The sequence below is a fragment of the Geotrypetes seraphini genome, chromosome 10 (assembly GCF_902459505.1).
Source record: "Geotrypetes seraphini chromosome 10, aGeoSer1.1, whole genome shotgun sequence".
In the NCBI taxonomy this organism is placed as follows: domain Eukaryota; kingdom Metazoa; phylum Chordata; class Amphibia; order Gymnophiona; family Dermophiidae; genus Geotrypetes; species Geotrypetes seraphini.
In genome coordinates, this window is record NC_047093.1 from 102,578,094 (window position 1) to 102,597,578 (window position 19,485).

General features: G+C 46.8%; 1 protein-coding gene across 4 annotated transcripts in view; it reads left to right on the top strand.

Moving 5' to 3' along the window:
• The window catches only part of FKBP15 (FKBP prolyl isomerase 15), a 337,919-nt gene that overhangs the window by 83,719 nt on the left and 234,715 nt on the right, over positions 1-19,485 (top strand). For all 4 annotated transcript variants that reach the window (XM_033960334.1, XM_033960337.1, XM_033960335.1 and 1 more), the window contains one exon: positions 3,899-3,967. In XM_033960334.1, coding sequence (XP_033816225.1) covers positions 3,899-3,967 — 69 coding nt within the window. The remainder of the gene's footprint in view (positions 1-3,898; positions 3,968-19,485) is intronic.

A 19,485-nucleotide genomic window follows, 5' to 3' on the forward strand; every position in this document is an offset into this window, starting at 1 on the left:
TTCTGGACCACAAAAAGAATTGGGGAGAAAGCACCAAAAATAAAGAGAAGTAAATTAAAGGAATATCATTTAAAGAAAGGCTATAGTACTGCTAAATCTGTCACTTATTTCATTCTTCAGTTATGTCGAGGCAATTTTCTTTAATTCCAGAAAGATTTTCAATTGCTCCAGGACAAAGAAAATGTATTTAAGTTCTGCAAATTTGACAATACATTTACATAGGTATGCAGGTAAAAACATGGTACCCATTGCCCTCATCTCTTGTCGTATAGAAAGAAATTATCTTCTTCTTTATTGTGTAGATCTTGTTACATTCAAATAGGCCCATATTCTTTTACCATGAAATAGTTCCTTAGAATTTCGAAAATATTGTTTCATAAAGGCATTTAAATCCTGTTCAAATATGAAAGAAGCCTACAGTAGAAGAGTCTGTAATAGATTCTTCTAATATAGCTGAAATTTTATTAAGATCTATTTGAGCAGATTGAGCATTATTCTCTTCCATTACTCTCTGGATTTGTTTAAAAGGTATAGGTAGATACTCAAATATTCTGATGAATAAGTTTTATTATCTCTATCAAATAATTTTTGAACATGTCAAGTGGAGCAATTCCAGGCATTTTGGGAAAATTCAAGATCCACACATTTAGGACTCCTTTTACAAAGCTGCGCTAGAGCCTTAACACGCGGAATAGCACGCGCTAAATTGCCCTATGCGCTTGCCGCTACCGCTTCCTTTTGAGCAGGCAGTAGATTTTTGGCTAGCGCGCGCTAATCCGGTGCGTATGTTAAAAAAGCTAGTGCACCTTTGTAAAAGGAGCCCTTAGTCTTCGGTTATAATTTTCTTTATTCTTAATCTTTCTATGTAAAATCGTATTATCTTTAATTACAAGAGAGTTATAATCCTGAAGAGTCTGAACTTCAGTTTGAATTTCAATTATTGAATTTTTTGTCTCAATGTTACTTTGATTTAAAGATCTAGAAATTTAGGCCTCCTTTTATGAAACTGCGATAGAAGTTTCTAGCATGGGGAGCCGCGCTGAATGGCCCACGCTGCTCCCGATGTTCATAGGAACTCAGTGAGGGTCGGGAGCAGTGCGAGCCATTCAGCACGGCTCCCCGCGCTAGAAACTGCTATCACAGTTTCTTAAAAGAGGGGGTTAGTCTGTTTTCCCTCGAAGAGAAAGTACCTCTTCAGATGTATTCAATGTTACAGCGTCCAATTTCTGTAAAATTTTCCAAATCACCTCAAGTGTGTCCCTCTCTAGAGAAGATTAACTCCATTGATGTAATATCTTTCAGCGGAAGCTCATCCACCTTAGGGCCTCCACACATGAGAACTCTCGCTGCAGCTCCAGAAGCCTGAGATTCTACTCCTTCGGCAGCGGCCAATGCTGGGCAGGGAGGCGCAACTGATATTGGAGGCGATAAAAATGTTTCATGTCCCAGCAAGATCGGGCCTTCTCCTCCCTCTCTCGCGGTGAGGCCCGACTCCCGTTCCCAGGACAAACTCTGGCAAGGAATCGCTCAATCGTTTGTTGAACTGGTGGTTATGAGATTGTCGTGGGGGGAACCACCCTCACAATACCTTTACGTTTATAAGGCATAATATGAGATGAGGAAAAGTGAGATGCCAACAAAATCGATAAGAGAAAACTCACAAACAACTACTCAGTGCCACCATCTTGGCCATTCCCCAGCCATTTAGAAACATAATGAAACCACGAAAGAAAGCTTTCATAGAGTCCCATTGCTCCATAACTGAAGTAGAAACATCATCATTAAGCCGAAAAAAGTCAGTAATAAATCTTTCCACTTCAGCAAGGGGAATAGATCATCAGCTAATAAGAAGGTATTGAATCTCCACCTAGAATGTAGAGTCGAAGAAAACTCCCCCGAGATCGTTATACTTACTGCTGCATGATCCAATACAAGGCTACTGTGTATATGAGCAGATATCACTTGAGGCATTAATTGCTTAGAAATTAAAAAATAATCTATAAGTGAATAGGATGAATGAGGAGCCGAACAGCAAGTATACTCCCATCCTATTGGATTCAACAATTTCCAAGGATCAATTAGGCCATATTCCTCCGAAATGGATTTCAGAGTGGAACGAATGAAGGAGTGACTCACCTTGCGAGACGAAGACCTGTCAATATATGGATCCAAACAAAGATTGAAATCTCCATCAATTAACAATGGTATAGCACTAACAAGCTCTAGGAGATAAAAAAATTTATTTCAAAAAGCCAGGATCTTCCTTGTTAGAAGCATGCCGTATTTTTCGCTCTATAAGACACACTTTTTTTCCACCCAAAAGTGGGTGGAAATATCCGTGAGTCTTATGTAGAGAGGTGAAAAAAAGAACTTCCAGGAACATAAGGGAAAATCCCTCTATGAGGTGAGTAACATGCATGCCAAGGGGCTCAAAAGGCTCCTGCCAGGCCACTGCAGCAATAATGAGAGAAAAATAAAAGAAACAGATATGCAGCTAGCTTAGAAATTTTTCCCATAAAGAAAATAAAGAAAGCAATAACAGATAGCAACTGTATATAAACTGTTATTATTATTATTATAGCAAACCCAGCAGGCATTCCTAACATATCATCAAACTCAAATATATAATCCAGAGTCAGACTCATCAAAAGTCCAGAAATATCCACAGTCAGTCATTGGGAGAAGATTGAAACTTCATTTCTGCATGGCCTTGTTGTTGTAAATAAGTTTTGAGATCATCCGGTAAATCAAAATTCTTGGTTACCATATTTTTCGCACCATAAGACGCGCCTGACCATAAGACGCACCCTAGATTTAGAGGAGGAAAAGAACCATTCTGAACCAAATTCTCCCTGCCAGGCTCTGTCCCTTGTCCCCCTCCCCCCTCTGGTGGTCCAGTGGTAGGCCAGGACAGGGCACAAGGTGGGCAGGGACAGGGCACAGAGCAGGCAGGCCTAGTGGCAGGCCTAGTGGCCTAGTGACAGGCAGGCAGGTCCCATATCCCCCACGTACCCCCCCAGTACCTTAAATCATCCCCCCATATCCCCCAGCACCTTTTTTAATCATCCCCCATACCTTTAATCAGACCCCCCTTGGACCTTTAATCATACCCCCCACTTGTACCTTTAATCATAGCCCCCAGTATCTTTTTAATCATAGCCCCCAGTATCTTTTTAATCATATCCCCCTCTGTACCTTTTTAATCATATCTCCCTCTGTACCTTTTTAATCATATCCCCTCTTGTATCTTTTTAATCATACCCCCCACTTGTACCTTTAATCATAACCCCCCTTGTATCTTTTATTATAGCCCCTCTTGTATCTTTTTAATCATACCCCTATATTCGAGTATTTGCAGTATATAAATAAAGAGATGAAGCTGAAGGATAGAAATGCTTAAGAGTTACAGTAAAAATATTATTACTTGGTTAAGCATTATTGCCAAATTAGACCCCAATGAAGCAATTGTAATTTAATTGCACCTCTCTGGGTGACCAGTTCCAGGGAGGATTCTAAACAATTATTTAAATCCATAGCATTCAGAATCTCCCCAGAGTTCTCTCACTCTGCGTATATTTAATAATGAATTAAGTGATGATTTCATAAATCCAATAAAATGGCCAGACACTTGTAATTTAGGGAGAATCTTGGTTGGTACCCTACCAGTTAGTAAGACGAGCCAATAACCCCCAAGGCCTTGAATGTTTAAACTATACTTTTGTGTTTGATAATTATTTCCTTGGCCTCCTCCAGAGATGGAAGAAGGTCTGATCACGTAGTTCATGTAGTTATTCAGAACAAACACCATTTGATCATTCTAACTGACAGAATGCTTGTATTCATTGATGGACTTGGAATGATCTGATTTTTTCCCTCATATTGGTGATTTATTTTTTAGGTGTTTGACTCGAACATAAAAAAAGACAAATTATTGCGTCTGAAACTGGGATCTGGGAAAGTCATTAAGGTAAAGCATTATTATTATCTGTTATGTTTGTGTGATTTTACAGGCACCCTCATTTGAAGCATTACAAATAGGTCATGTGATCTATTTTGTTAATATTTATAGATTGACAAACTTGAAGTAGTCAACTTTGAACACTAAAAATTAGCTGCCTCTTCTGAAGAAATTCACCCAAGGTGGTGTACAACAGGTGTAATTTGACATGAACAACTTAGGTTGTAGTAACCTAAGGGTAAAATGACCAAATGTTAGTGTAATAAAATAATTAAGAATACTGAGATGAGATAAACTTTTAGATAGCACAGTGTTCCCCCATGGATTCGTAAATCACGGATCTGGTTATTTGCGGTCTGCTCCGACTGCATCTTCCTGTAGTAAAGTCGGGCTACACTAATCAGGAGCTGTGTGTCAAAGCAGCTCCTGATTGGTGTAGCCCAGGGGTGTCAAAGTCCCTCCTGGAGGGCCGCAATCCAGTCGGGTTTTCAGGATGTCCCTAATGAATATGCATGAGATCTATTAGCATACAATGAAAGCAGTGAATGCAAATAGATCTTATGCATATTCATTGGGGAAATCCTGGAAAATCCGACTGGATTGTGGCCCTCCAGGAGGGACTTTGACACCCCTGGGCTACACCAATCAGGAGCTGCTTTGACACGCAGCTCCTGATTGGTGTAGCCCGACTTTACTACAGGAAGAGGCGGTCGGAGCAGACCGCGGGTGATTTCCTTCACCCGCCAGCATTCCAGCTGCCCTTTCCTGCCTCTCCAGCTGCCCTCTCCTGTCTCCCCTACCTAAAAACCGCATTTGTGGTTTTTCAAACTTTGCAGGGGGTCCTGGAACGGAATCCCTGCGAATTTCGGAGAGTACTGTATTTCTATTAGTAGGATTTAATTTGCCTATGGTAGTATTGGTTAGTTAGTAGAACGTTAACAAAATTATGTCAGCACAATTTAAATTGAATACCTTAAGAATGATGGTGATTATAAAACTGGAGTCCACAGATGTTCAGCATGCAGGAAAAATAGTGCCAGCCATTATAGTTAGGCATGGAGGAACTTCTGTGATTAGGAATTAAGAAAAAGAAAGTGGGGTGTTAGCAAGAGTGGGAAGGGGCCATTAAGATAGAATAAAAACACTATGGATAGCAAGTGGACTTAGAGTGCTTGGCGTCCAAATGGCAGATGAAATTAATGTGGACAAACGCAAAGTGGTGCACATTGTGAAGAATAATCTGAATCACAGTTACTGAATGCTAGGGTCCACCTTGGGGGTTAGCGCCCAAGAAAAGGATCTGGGTATCATCGTAGACAATACAATGAAACCTTCCGCCCAATGTGCGGCTGCAGCCAAAAAAGCAAACAGGATGCTAGGATTTATTAAAAAAGGGATGGTTAACAAGACTAAGAATGTTATAATACCACTGTATCGCTCCATGGTGCGACCTCATCTGGAGTATTGCGTTCAATTCTGGTCCCCTTATCTCAAGAAAGATATAGTGGCCCTTGAAAAGGTTCAAAGAAGAGTGACCAAGATGGTAAAGGGGATGGAACTCCTCTCATAAGAGGAAAGACTAAAACGGTTAGGGCTCTTCAGTTTGGAAAAGAGAAAGCTGAGGGGAGATATGATTGAAGTCTGCAAAATTCTGAGTGGAGTAGAACAGGTACAAATGGATCAATTTTTCGCTCTGTCAAAAATTACAAAGACTAGGGGACTCTCGATGAAGTTACAGGGAAATACTTTTAAAACCAATAGGAGGAAATTTTTTTTTCACCCAGAGAATAGTTAAGCTCTGAAACACGTTGCCAGAGGATATGGTAAGAGTGGATAGCATAGCTGGTTTTAAGAAAGGTTTGGACAAGTTCCTGGAGGAAAAGTCCATAGTCTGATATTGAGAAAGACATGGAGGAAGCCACTGCTTGCCCTGTATCAGTAGTATGGAAAATTGCTACTCCTTGGGTTTTAGCCAGGTACTAGTGACCGTGAGAATGAGGTACTGGGTTTGATGGACCATTGGTCTGACCCAGTAAGGCTATTCTTAATATACTTAAAATGAGTTTCTTATTAGGGAGATGTTTCGAAGATCTAATGTAAAGCTAATCTTATGCTGAAGGAGGGAAAGCATAGTAGTTAGTACAGTGGCTTGAGAACCTGGGAAATTGAATTTGATTCTTACTGCATCTCCTTGTGACTCTGGGCAAGTCATTTAACCTTCCATTGCATGGAAACTTAACAGCTGATAAAGGCCAAATTGCCCATTCAGTCTGCCCATCCACAGCATCCACTATCTCCTCCTCTCCCAAAGAGAGCCCATGTGCCTGTTCCATGCGTTCTTGAATTCAGACAGCCTTTGTCTCCACCACCTCTACTGGGAGACTATTCCATGCATATACCACCTTCCTTTCTATAAAAAGGTATTTCCTTAGATTACTCATGAGCATGGGAGCCAACTTTGTAAAATGATTGGGGGTGCTAAACCCAATGGAAATTTGCCCTCCAGTTAAGGAGTTTGCTCAATATTGGGGATGCTCAAGCACCCACAGAACTGGCTCCAATGCTCTTGAGCCTATTACCTTTTAACTTCATCCCATGCCCTCTCATTCTGGAACTGCCTTTCAATTGAAAGAGATTCGCTTTGATTGTACCTGCAGAAAAGTGGTATATCAAGCCCCATCCCTTTACCCTTTGTACAATTGTTTCCTGCTGCTTGTTGCAATACAAATTTTTTTTAATGATTTCTTTTATACAAAGCATACGAGTCCTGACAAGTGGGTTAAAGCCCCCCAAATTGCAAGCTGCTGCAGAAAGAATCAATACATTTTCTTCAGCTCTGCCTCCTTCCTCAGTGGGCTTGTACTGCCTTCCTTCAATTTTTCCTTCTGCAAATAAACTGGAAGGTGTCTTTTTGATGTGCTCTTTTTATTATTTTTGGATATTTTTATCCAATTTTGAGGCTTGCGGTACTCGAGGTCCTCAGTGACCCTGGAGCAACTCTGCCTGAGAGAGGACGCAGACCTTCAGATGAGCTGTCTGCTACTGGCAGGGCAACCGTAGAGGAACCTGTATAGCTAGCCTGCACTGTAATTCTCTATTCCATACCCTTACTTCCCCAGACTGAATCTTCACTTTAGGAGATTTGGAATTTCAAGCAGAGGCCGCTTGTTAGGAGATGATGGTGGCCCATATCATTGCTGGAAGTTATTACAGATTCCCAGTGGGAATTAAATCTGGAACCTCTACAGACCTGGCTACACAGCGCTCTCTTATGAGCGGATCTGAGATCCAGTCTGCATTTTTTCTTTGCATCCTGACATTACTTTGCTAGTCAGGGAGAACTGGGAAACCCTGGAGGGCTCCTTGGGGGTTGCTAGGACAGTGTTCAAGCTGTATGCCATGACTCCTGAATTTCAGCAGCTGTTTATTCAGCCTAAAGTGGATTCTTTGGTAGCTCAGTTACCAAGTGTACTTCCCTCCCTAATGAGGTAGGTGTCATTTTAAAGGATGCACAAGATCGCAGGGTAGATGTTGTCTTCAAAAGACAGTTTGAGGCCTTGACCTTGGGAATCAAGGAAGCTAGATGGCCTCATTCATGGCATGCGCTTGTCATACCAGAATGCATCAGACTCCCTCAATGGATGATGACATTTACCTCCAGCTGCTGATGGCGAGAGTTGACCAAGTAGCAGATGCTCTGTATGATATAATTAGAGTCATGAGTAAGGTTTCTGCTTATGCTGTCTCCGATCGTAGAATGCTCTGGATCAGGCAATGGGCAGGAGATTCAGCTTCTAAAGCAAAGCTGAACAGCTCCCTTTTAAAGGGCAAATGTGTGACAGATTGTTGCCCTAAAGCTTTGCCTGACAGCATACCACTAGCCCCTAAGCTAATTTTCAAAGCTCTCAGCAATTTCATCAATTTTCGGGAAGAGCCTTCAACTAGAGATCATATCAAGGATCTAGACAAAGCTACAGAAGTACTACCATGTTTCCCCGAAAATAAGGCACTGTCTTATATTAATTTTGGGCCCAAAAAACACACTAGGGCTTATTTTCGGGGATGTCTTATTTTTCCACATTTTTTCTTGAACAAAAATATACTTTTATTCAAATACAGTCATGTCACCATCTTCTGAAGCATCATCATACTATAACTTTCCAAACTGTTTTTCCATGTACAACAATCTACATTTACCGGTATTCATGAACAAAAATAAACAGTTAGTCAAATACAGTTAGTCATCTTCTGGAACATCATCATAACTCTCCAAACAACAAATTACATCATGAATTTCTTGTGACTCCATTTCCTTTACAACCATTGGCCCCAATCTCTCATGTTTAGCAATGGAGCTTTCCTTAAATGAGCACGTCTTGTCCATGTAGCCTGCTCATAGTGCATTGGCAACACAACTGTTAGTGATTTTATCCCATGAATTCTTCACCCAAGTCACAACCTCTTGCAGTTTAGGCTTCACAAAGTTTCCACACTGATTTCTCTCCATTCCTTTTTCTTTTTTCTTTTTTTAACTTCTTTATTCATTTTTTTTTATTTTATAAATCTTTATTCATTTTCTTATGTTACAACAAGTGTTTCAAATAAACTTATTAGAAACTTGAATATACACACTTGATTAACTCACATAATAACATCAATTTTAACATTTCTTTAGAAATTAATATTATATAAAGTTATATTAATATGTAAGAAATCTAAATAAATATATTTCTTATTGAATATAGTAATCCCACACCCCTCCCTCCCTCACTCCCAATCAAATATATCTAAATTCAACTTTATTAAGAATTCATTAAATATTGGTATAGTATATAATAATCAGAAATAAAATCCCACCCCGATCTCCTCTAATCAAAAAAATATTATCCTGGGAAAAGTAATCATTACAAAAATCTGTTAACGGTCCCCAGACTTTTTGAAATTTACTCACATATCCTTTTTGTGTTGCAATAGTAAGTTCCATTTTATATATATGGCATACAGAATTCCACCAGAAATTGTAGTTTAACATGTCATGTTTTTTCCAATTATATGTTATTTGCTGTATTGCTATTCCAGTTAAAATAAACAGAAGTTTGTTGTTGCTTGCCGAAATTTGACTTTTTGCTCTCATAGTTGTGCCAAATAAAATAGTATCATATGATCAAGGCTACCGGATTTTCTAACATCCTATTGATTTGAGGCCAAATTGTTTTCCAGAATGATAAGATGAATGGACAATAAAATAAAAGGTGGTCTAATGTCCCTACTTCAACATGACAGTGCCAGCATCTATTAGACTTAGAACTATCTATCTTTTGTAAACGAACAGGGGTCCAAAAAGCTCTATGTAAAAGAAAAAACCAAGTTTGTCTCATAGACGCTGACACTGTACATTTTAACCTCCAAGACCAAAGTCATGGCCATTGAGATGCAGTAATTTGGTGCTTTATCTCAATGCTCCAAATGTCTCTAAGACTATTCCTTTTTCAATGTAGTCATTAATTTAGATAGGCAAATGGTCCTTGAATGGCATATCAAGAGTCTGGAGATAGCCAGTCATTCCTGCGGGAATCATTATTTGATCTATTCTTCTCTTTTGAAGGAAGCTCTTCATGTCTTTAGCATGGTGTGTGCTGGCTGAATCCCAGACTAGCAGACCTCTTTGGCTGCCTCGCAAAACAAGTGACAGCATTAAATTGACCCACTTCCTTATAACTGCTTGTGTGCACCAAGCTTTTTCAGTTTCAAGAACATAAATGCCTGAAACATGTTCGATCTTATCCTTCTTGCCCTTAGCGATGATTAGAGGTGGGGCTTTATTTCCATCCAGACGAATTGCCAAAATACAGGTAACTTTCATAATCAGTGGAGGGAATGTAGATTGAAGATGCACCCCGCTGATCAATTGTCATTTGGGTTCCTTGGCCCATAAACACTGCAGTTTCATCCATAGCAATCATGATAGAAAGTTGGTATTTATAAAAGTCAATGTCATCAACAAAGAACTTGTATTCAAGTGCACATTTAATAACTTCAGCATCTTCTAGCTTAAATATTGTTGTCAATCTTCTTAGAGACAGTTCATATCGCTGAAGAAAGCCATCCAGCCAGTGTTGTGATGCTTTGAATTGTTCTGAGGATATTTCTAACAGTGGTGCCATTGTAAGGGCAAATGCTTGAATATCAGCCTTGCGCACAACCAATGCCCTTGCTCTCCAGTCAGCAACCCATTCACAGATCATGTCTTCCAGTTCTGGAAATAATGGTTGGCGACCTGATCCACACTTGCGCTTCTTAGCATTTTTGTTGTATGCCTGTTAACTGAAGTTATTGTATTCTGCTCGCCATTTCGGACCATTCGGATATCCAACTTTTTCTTTTCACAGAAAGCAGTAAGATTTTTGCCCTGGGAGTCCTACTCCACAGAATAGCTCTTTCTTTTTGCACTCATCTTGCTGGGAGTCAAAATATTATTTCCGTAGAGTGGTGGGAAGTATGCTTCAAAGGATTCTTCCCAAGGTTATGAGATACCACTTCAAGTGCTTCAATATAGTGGGGGACTATAGAGCCCAAGTCCTGGGAAGTCTTCTTGGGGGGGGGGGGCAGAGTTTATTGCTCCCTGGTGCCCAATACCTGAAGGTGATGACAGACTGAGAGCAAGTTCAATGCTACAGAGGCAGCAGATCGAAATGGAGCTGCACTGGCAGTGGATTCTAGGACCCTGGGGCATCCACCAGAAGTCCCGGTTTCAGGCCGTACTGCAACTGCTATAAGCAGCTGAAAAAATTTATTAATCCGCTCCCTGTGCAGAAGTAGGAAAGCACAGTTTATTTTATTGGGCAGTAAGGTTTAAATTCTGTTGGCGGTGGAGGCAACCAGGACCTGCACAGGTTGGCGGCATGTGTGGCTGCTGTAATTGCTTTTCCGGCGCCAGAGACAACATTCGCGACCCGCGCAGGCTGGGGGCACGTTCAGCAGCTGCAGGGAAACCCATGCTGCTGCTGTACGTGATTTTATCCCAGGACAAGCAGGCAGCATATTCTTAACGTATGGGTGACGTCACCGACGGAGCCCCGGTACGGACCTTTATAACTAGAAAGTTCTAGTTGGCCGCACCGCGCATGCGCGAGTGCCTTCCCGCCCGACGGAGGAGTGCGTGGTCTCCAGTTTCTTCGTTTCCGCGGCGCGAAGAAGACGCATGTGGTTTCAACGGCCGTTGAAAACTTCTTTTTTGCCTTCCCGCTCGCGTAATTTCTTATTTTTTCTCTTTTTCCCTTCGGGTTTTTTTGTTCCCTTCTAATTTGAAAAAAAAAAACTTTGTTTTTTCCCTTTCTTTTTTCAACCGGCCCCGGCGGGGCCTGTTGTCATCATACAAGCCTCCGGCTTTGATTTTGCGGAGGCCGTCTTTCCCTTCATGCCCCCCCAGTCGGGTTTTAAGAAGTGCCAGCGGTGTGCACGCCCGATCTCCCTTTCGGACCCACATAACTGGTGCCTGCAGTGCTTGGGTCCGGAACATCGGGCTGACACCTGCACCCGCTGTGCTACTCTCAAGAAACGCACACTTAAAAATCGACAAATCCAGCAGAATCTCCTCTTCGGCACCGGTTCTGCTATGGATCCGACCCCGGCGTCGACGGCACCGACTAAATCGGCACCGTCAACATCGACACCGCCTGATCCTTCTTCGGGGTCGATAGCGCCAGGTAAGCCGGCTAAGAAGCCTTCCACTTCCCTCGAGCGCCCTCCAGCCACAGCGGCGACACCGGTCCTTCCGGCGTCCCGCAAACCCCGTAAACGCTCCGCTCCGATCACGGTGAGTGCCTCTTCATCGGCCTCCTCATTGCCGGAGCGTAGAGCAGCACCGATGGTACCCAAGAAAACTAAAACGGTACCGGTGCCCCCATTGGAGGACCGTATCTCGGCTATCCTCCAGGACAAATTGCATGAACAGCTACAGCACCAACTTCAGGAACTGCTTCCGACCCTATTGGCACCGCTCCTTCCGGTACCGGTCCGGCCCGAGCCTCGCACCACTCCGCCGGTATCCACCCCCTCGGTACCGATGAACACTTCCATGCCGGTCTTATCGGCTCAACCTGCACTTCAGACTTGCGCTGCGGAGGACCCCTCCCGGCCCCAGGACCGACACCGGTCATCTCGGGACCGGGATCGGCACCACTCCTCCCGGGACAGGGATCGACGCCGGTCTTCATCCCCCGGCACCGTATCCATGCGATCTGGAAAATCCCTTTCTAAAACCCGCCATACTGAGCCGGCCGTCAGGGACCCAGACTTATGGGAGCAATCCCCAATCGGTACCGAGGAGGATGCCTCTTCTACAGATGAGGAACCCTCCATGGCTGAATCCACCTCCAAGCCCGAGCAATCCTCCTTCTCAAAATTCCTTCGGGAGATGTCTGCGGCTCTTTCCATACCACTTGAGTCCGACTCCAAGAAGTCCCAGGCCTTTTTAGAAGCCTTGGACTTCGACCAACCTCCCAAGGAGTTTCTCAAACTGCCCGTACATGATATCTTATGGGAAACTTTTTATAAAAATTTAGAGAATCCCCTTACAGTTCCAGGTGCCCCTAGGAAACTGGACAGTTTATACCGGGTCATCCCTATTCCGGGATTTGATAAACCCCAATTACCCCATGAGAGCCTCCTGGTAGAATCCACTCTCAAAAAATCTCATGGTTCCAGTGTTTATGCCTCCACCCCTCCTGGCAGAGAGGGAAAAACGATGGACAAATTTGGTAAACGCCTGTACCAGAATGCCATGCTGGCTAACAGAGCCAACAATTATACCTTTCATTTTTCATTTTATATGAAACACCTGGTACAACAACTTTCTGCTTTGCAAAAATATATCCCTGAGCGCAAGGTTCCATTATTTCAACAACAGATTTCCACCCTCCTTCAGCTCAGAAAATTCATGGTGCGCTCAATTTATGATTCCTTCGAGCTCACTTCCAGAGCCTCTGCACTGGCTGTAGCCATGCGTCGCCTCGCCTGGCTGAGAGTATCTGATCTTGATGTGAACCACCAAGACCGCCTCGCCAACGCGCCCTGCCTTGGTGATGAACTTTTTGGGGAGTCTTTGGATACCACGACACAAAAACTTTCGGCTCATGAGACAAGATGGGACACCCTCATTAAGCCTAAAAAGAAGACTCCACCTGCAAGACCATACAGACCTCAGTCCTCTTACCAGCGTCGTTTTTCTGCTAGGCCACTTAATCCCCCTCAACAGCAATCTCGTCGGCCTCGCCAACAACAACAACAACACTCTCAGGCTCGCTCTCAATCTCACCAGGCGACCAAGCCTCTCCCTCAGACTAAACCTCCTCAGCCCTTTTGACTCCTTTCTCCGGGGCATAGCCAGTCTACAACCGTCGATGCCTCTTCCTCAACCTATCGGAGGCCGCCTCACCATCTTTCTACGCCGCTGGGAGGCCATCACATCAGACCTGTGGGTTCTCAACATCATCCGTCACGGATACTCACTCAGGTTCCAGACTCTTCCTGTAGACCATCCTCCCGTAGAGTCTGCTTCTCATTCCTCCCAAACTCCTCTCCTCCTCAGGGAGGTCCAATCCCTCCTCCTTCTCAATGCCATCGAAGAAGTTCCACCAGACCAACGAGGTCAGGGATTTTACTCCCGCTACTTCCTGGTACCCAAGAAAACAGGGGATCTCCGTCCCATCCTCGACCTCAGGAACCTCAACAAGTGTTTGGTCAAGGAAAAATTCAGGATGCTCTCCCTTGCCACGCTTTATCCTCTTCTTTCTCAACACGACTGGCTATGTTCCCTGGACCTCAAAGAGGCCTACACTCACATTCCAATCCATCAGACTTCACGTCGTTACCTCCGATTTCAGATACAGAATCGCCACTATCAGTACAAGGTGCTACCCTTTGGTCTCGCATCATCACCCAGGGTGTTCACCAAGTGCCTGATTGTGGTAGCGGCCTGTCTCAGGTCCCACAACCTACAAGTGTTTCCCTACTTGGACGATTGGTTGGTGAAAGCAACTACGTCTCCGCTTGTACTGCAAGCCACTCACCACACCATCTCTTTCCTCCATCTCTTGGGATTCGAGATCAATTATCCCAAGTCACATCTGCTCCCCACGCAGTGCCTTCAGTTCATCGGAGCAGTTCTCGATACCGATCTGATGAGGGCGTTCCTTCCTGCCGACCGGCACCGGACTCTGCTTCGCCTCTGTCGACAGGTGCTCCTCCAACCATCCATCCCTGCTCGCCAGATGATGATTCTTCTGGGTCACATGGCTTCCACAGTCCATGTAGTTCCTCTGGCGCGACTCCACCTCAGGATACCTCAATGGACCCTCGCCAACCAATGGTCACAGACCACGGATCCTCTTTCTCATCCCATCTCTGTGACATCGTCTCTTCGGCAATCTCTTCAATGGTGGTTGAACTCTTCAAATCTTTCCAGGGGCCTCCTTTTTCATCCACCCCCTCATTCCATGATCATCACCACGGATGCCTCCCCCTATGCATGGGGGGCTCACATGGGAAGTCTCCGCACCCAGGGTCTTTGGACCCCTCAGGAGCGTCAACATCACATCAATTTCCTGGAACTCAGAGCCATGTTTTATGCTCTCAAGGCTTTCCAGCACCTTCTCTACCCTCAGGTTCTTCTCCTGTGCACGGACAACCAGGTCGCCATGTACTACATCAACAAGCAGGGCGGCACCGGATCTCGTCTCCTTTGTCAGGAGGCCCTCCGAATCTGGACATGGGCCACAGCCCACAACCTTTACCTCAAAGCTGTCTATATCCAGGGCGAACAGAACTCCCTGGCCGACCATCTCAGCCGCATCCTTCAACCTCACGAGTGGACCCTGGACCCTCCCACTCTCCACTCCATCTTTGCGCGCTGGGGCACCCCGCAGGTGGACCTCTTTGCAGCTCCTCACAACCATCAGCTGCCCCAGTTCTGTTCCAGACTCTTCTCTCCGCATCGTCTGGCCCCGGATGCATTCCTGCTCAACTGGACGGATCAGTTCCTCTATGCCTTCCCTCCACTTCCTCTGATGTTGCGGACCCTGTTCAAACTCCGCAAAGACAGGGCCACCATGATTCTCATCGCCCCTCGGTGGCCCAGACAACACTGGTTCTCCCTCCTGCTTCAGCTCAGCTCCAGGGAGCCCATTCCTCTTCCTGTCTTTCCTACTCTGCTTACACAGCAGCATCAGTCTCTACTACATCCCAATCTGTCTTCCCTCCACCTGACAGCTTGGTTTCTCTCGGGCTGACTTCTCCGGAACACCTGTCTCAGCCTGTCCGTCGAATTTTGGATGCCTCCAGGAAACCCTCCACACTCCAATGTTACCATCAGAAGTGGACCCGGTTTTCCTCTTGGTGCCTCCTGCATCATCACAATCCCACCTCATTGGCGGTGGAGACCGTACTGGACTATTTGCTCTCTCTGTCCAATGCTGGCCTCAAGTCTACCTCAATCAGAGTCCACCTCAGTGCCATCACTGCTTTTCATGAGCCTATCCTCGGAAAACCTCTCACGGCTCATCCTTTGGTTTCCCGGTTCATGAAAGGCCTCTTCAATATCAAACCACCTCTACAGCCTCCTCCTGTCATCTGGGACCTTAATGTGGTTTTGTCAGCCCTCATGAAACCTCCCTTTGAGCCTCTTGCTACTACTTCGCTCAAATTTCTCACTTGGAAGGTGCTTTTCCTCATTGCCATCACCTCTGCCAGGAGGGTTAGTGAGCTGCATGCACTGGTCGCCGATCCACCGTTCACTGTTTTTCACCATGACAAGGTGGTTCTGCGCACCCATCCGAAATTCCTCCCCAAGGTGGTTTCAGCCTTTCACCTCAATCAGTCCATCGTACTGCCTGTCTTCTTCCCCAAACCCCATTCTCATCCTGGAGAACAGGCGCTCCACACGCTGGATTGTAAGCGTGCCCTTGCTTACTACCTTGACCGTACCAGGGCTCATCGCTCCTCTCCTCAACTTTTTATATCCTTCGATCCCAACCGTCTAGGTCATCCTGTCTCTAAACGAACGCTGTCCAATTGGCTTGCGGCCTGTATTGCGTTCTGTTATGCTCGGGCCGGCCTGTCACTGGAAGGAGCTGTCTCGGCCCATAGAGTCAGAGCTATGGCTGCTTCTGTAGCTTTCCTCCGTTCCACACCTATTGAGGAAATCTGCAAGGCGGCTACTTGGTCTTCAGTTCACACATTCACTTCTCACTACTGTCTGGATGCCTTCTCCAGACGGGATGGACACTTTGGTCAATCTGTGTTAAAAAATTTATTTTCCTAATGGCCAACCATCCCTCCTCCCTCTCTGTTAGCTTAGAGGTCACCCATACGTTAAGAATATGCTGCCTGCTTGTCCTGGGATAAAGCACAGTTACTTACCGTAACAGGTGTTATCCAGGGACAGCAGGCAGATATTCTTACGACCCACCCACCTCCCCGGGATGGCTTCTTAGCTGGCTTATCTTAACTGGAGACCACGCACTCCTCCGTCGGGCGGGAAGGCACTCGCGCATGCGCGGTGCGGCCAACTAGAACTTTCTAGTTATAAAGGTCCGTACCGGGGCTCCGTCGGTGACGTCACCCATACGTTAAGAATATCTGCCTGCTGTCCCTGGATAACACCTGTTACGGTAAGTAACTGTGCTTTGTCAGCGGAGAGATGGCAGGTCAGAGGAGCGTTCAGCAGCCATAGGGAAACCCATGTGGCTGCTGTAAGTGATTTCAGCGGTGGAGAGATGGCAGGTCAGAGGAGCGTTCAGCAGCTGCAGGGAAACCCGTGCAGGTGCTGTAAGTGATTTTCCAGCTGTCGGCAGTGGAGACATCACAGGTTGGAGGGGGCCGAGTTGTACTTCTTTATCACTAGGGCTTATTTTCGGGGTAGGTCTTATTTTGGGGGGAAACACAGTAGGTGACGTTGTTCCTTTAGTTCTTGCACCACAGCAGCCTCCAAGAAATCCCAATGTTGCCAGGTCAGTTGCCCTGTATCTGCAGATAGGTGGGAGGTTGTCAGCTTATGGGGAGGCTTGAGAGCTGATTTGCTTGGACCTCTGGTGCTGGGCATCATTTGAGAAGGTTACAAGCTCAAATTCTCTCACCCATTTCCAGATCTATTTGTGAACTCTATGGTCAGGAGGCCAGAGAAAGCAATCAAATTCCAGGCGATGGTGACAAGACTATTAGACATACGAGCCATAGAGCTGGTGCCTCCTGAAGAATGGGGCTTAGTCAGATATTCTATACATAGTACATCTAGATTTACTGTCACAGGGTCCGGTGCTCATGGAAAGTATGGAACACTTTGGGCTTACAGCATGGCTCTTGAGCATGCAGCTTTAGTGCAGAAAGGGTATTATCCCAGGACAAGCAGGCATGATATTCTCACATGTGGGTGACGTCATCTACGGAGCCCCAGCGCGGACAGCTTTTCAAGCAAACTTGCTAGAAGTTTCAAGTTTGCACACTGCACCACGCATGTGCTAGCCTTCTTGCCACTAGAGGGCGCATCCCCACCTCGTGGTCCTCAGTTCTTTTTCATCCGCGGAGCCAGAAGCCCTGTGGAGAAATTGTGCTAATTTTGCCTTCTGTCGCCGCGGCTGTGTGGGGTTTTTTCGCACGGTCGCTGCGTTTTTTCGTCTCTTTTTGCTTTGTTTCTTTCTTTTTCAAAAAAAAAAAAACAAAAAACTTTCGTATTCGTTACTACCGGGGGCTCCCGGTAGCCGTGGCCGAGGAACCTCGCTTGTTCCCGGCTCTCTTGTGGGCCCATGTCCCGGCCCGTAACGGGCTTTAAAAAGTGCGGGCGCTGTGAAAGGCTCCTTTCGATTACTGACCCGCACAGGTGCTGTTTGCGGTGTTTGGGGCCCCAACACCCGACGGCATCCTGCGATAAGTGTGCCACCTTTCAGAAGCGGGCACTTAAACGCCGCAAGGCCCGCATGGCGGAACTTTTCTCTGTGGAGTCCCCGCCGGGGAAGGCCTCGAGTTCGGCCTCGGCTTCGGCCCCGGCCTTGACCTCGGCCTCGACATCGGCCTCGGCCTCAGCTTCGGGACCGTCGGCTTCGCCTCGGGCCTCGGTGCCTTCGAAGCAGCTGCCCTCTTCCAAGGCCTCGGGTAAGTCTCCGCTTCCCTCCTCAGCTCCATCCAAGAAGCCATCCTCGGGCTCGTCGGCGGGTGGGCCCGCCTCAGTGAAGCCCAAGTTGCCATCGTCCGCTGCCCCGAGGGAATACTCGAGACCGAGGTCGCCCTCTGAGGAGCAGCGGCAGGTCTTGCCGCAGGGGATGTCAATCCCCGTGTTCCAGGAATTGCTCCGGGCGTTAATCGCCTCGGAGCTCACCGGGGCCATTGACCAGCTGCACCAGGCTTCGGCCTCGGCAGCTTCGGCCTCGGAGGCTTCGGCCCCGGTGGCCCCGCAGTTGGCGACCTCGGTCTCGGGTACCGGGGCCTCGGCTCCCGAGGCGCCCACGGCCTCGACCTCGGTGGTTCCCTCGGACCCGGCTTCGCGAGATCCGCCGGAGCGTAGTGTGCGCCCGAAGGACAAGGGGCGCCGAGTACGAAGACTTTCGTCGTCGTCCTCGGGGTCCTCGAGGGGTTCGTCTCCCTCGGGCAGGTCTCGAGCGAGGCGCAGGCCGAGGAAGGCTAAGAGATCTCGGACCTCGCCTCGGCGGCGTGGTCGCTCGTCACCGGCCAGGGGCAGTGCCTTGCAAGTTCGGGATTTGCGGGTTGATAACCCCATTTTGTTCCGGTCTCCGGCCAGGGAGAGCTCTCGGGCTTCCTCGCCCGGGCCGAAGGGGCGGGCCTCGGTGCCTCGGACCCCGGGGGGATCCCCGAGGGGTTCCTCCAGGCGCACCCGGTCTCCGACTCCGTCGAGGTCGCAGGACTGTGCCTCTTTGGGGTCGGGGTCGGGTAGGGAACCCAGATACTCCAACCAGGCCTCGCCCTTCGGCTCTGCCGGGAAGTCTCGGTCTCCCTCTCCTCCTGCTAAACCCTCGTCCTTTACCAGGTTTGTGCAGGATATGGCTGCGGCTTTGGGTGTTGACTTGTCTGAAGGGTCCACTTACACCAAGGAGTTTTTGGAGGAGCGGGATCTTCCTGCCCCCCCCAGGGAGTCGCCGCGCCTTCCAATTAACAAGGTCCTCTGTCAGACCTTTCTGAGGAATCTTGAGGCTCCATTGACGGTCGCTGTGGTCCCCGCCAAAATGGAGTCTAAGTATCGCACCCTTCCCATCAAGGGGTTTGAGAAGGGCCAACTTTCCCATACTTCGCTCCTGGTGGAATCGGCGGTCAAGAAATCTCAGCCTTCCCGGGTCTCGGCGACGGTCCCGCCTAGTAGGGAGGGCCGGACCCTTGACAAATTTGGGCGCCGTCTCTATGCGAACTCTCTGATGGCGACCAGGGTCCTGAACTATGCCTTCTCGTACTCTTCCTTCCTCCGTACGATGGTGAAGGACCTCCCCTCCTTTCGTGAGGTGATGCCTGAGTCGCATAGGGACCGG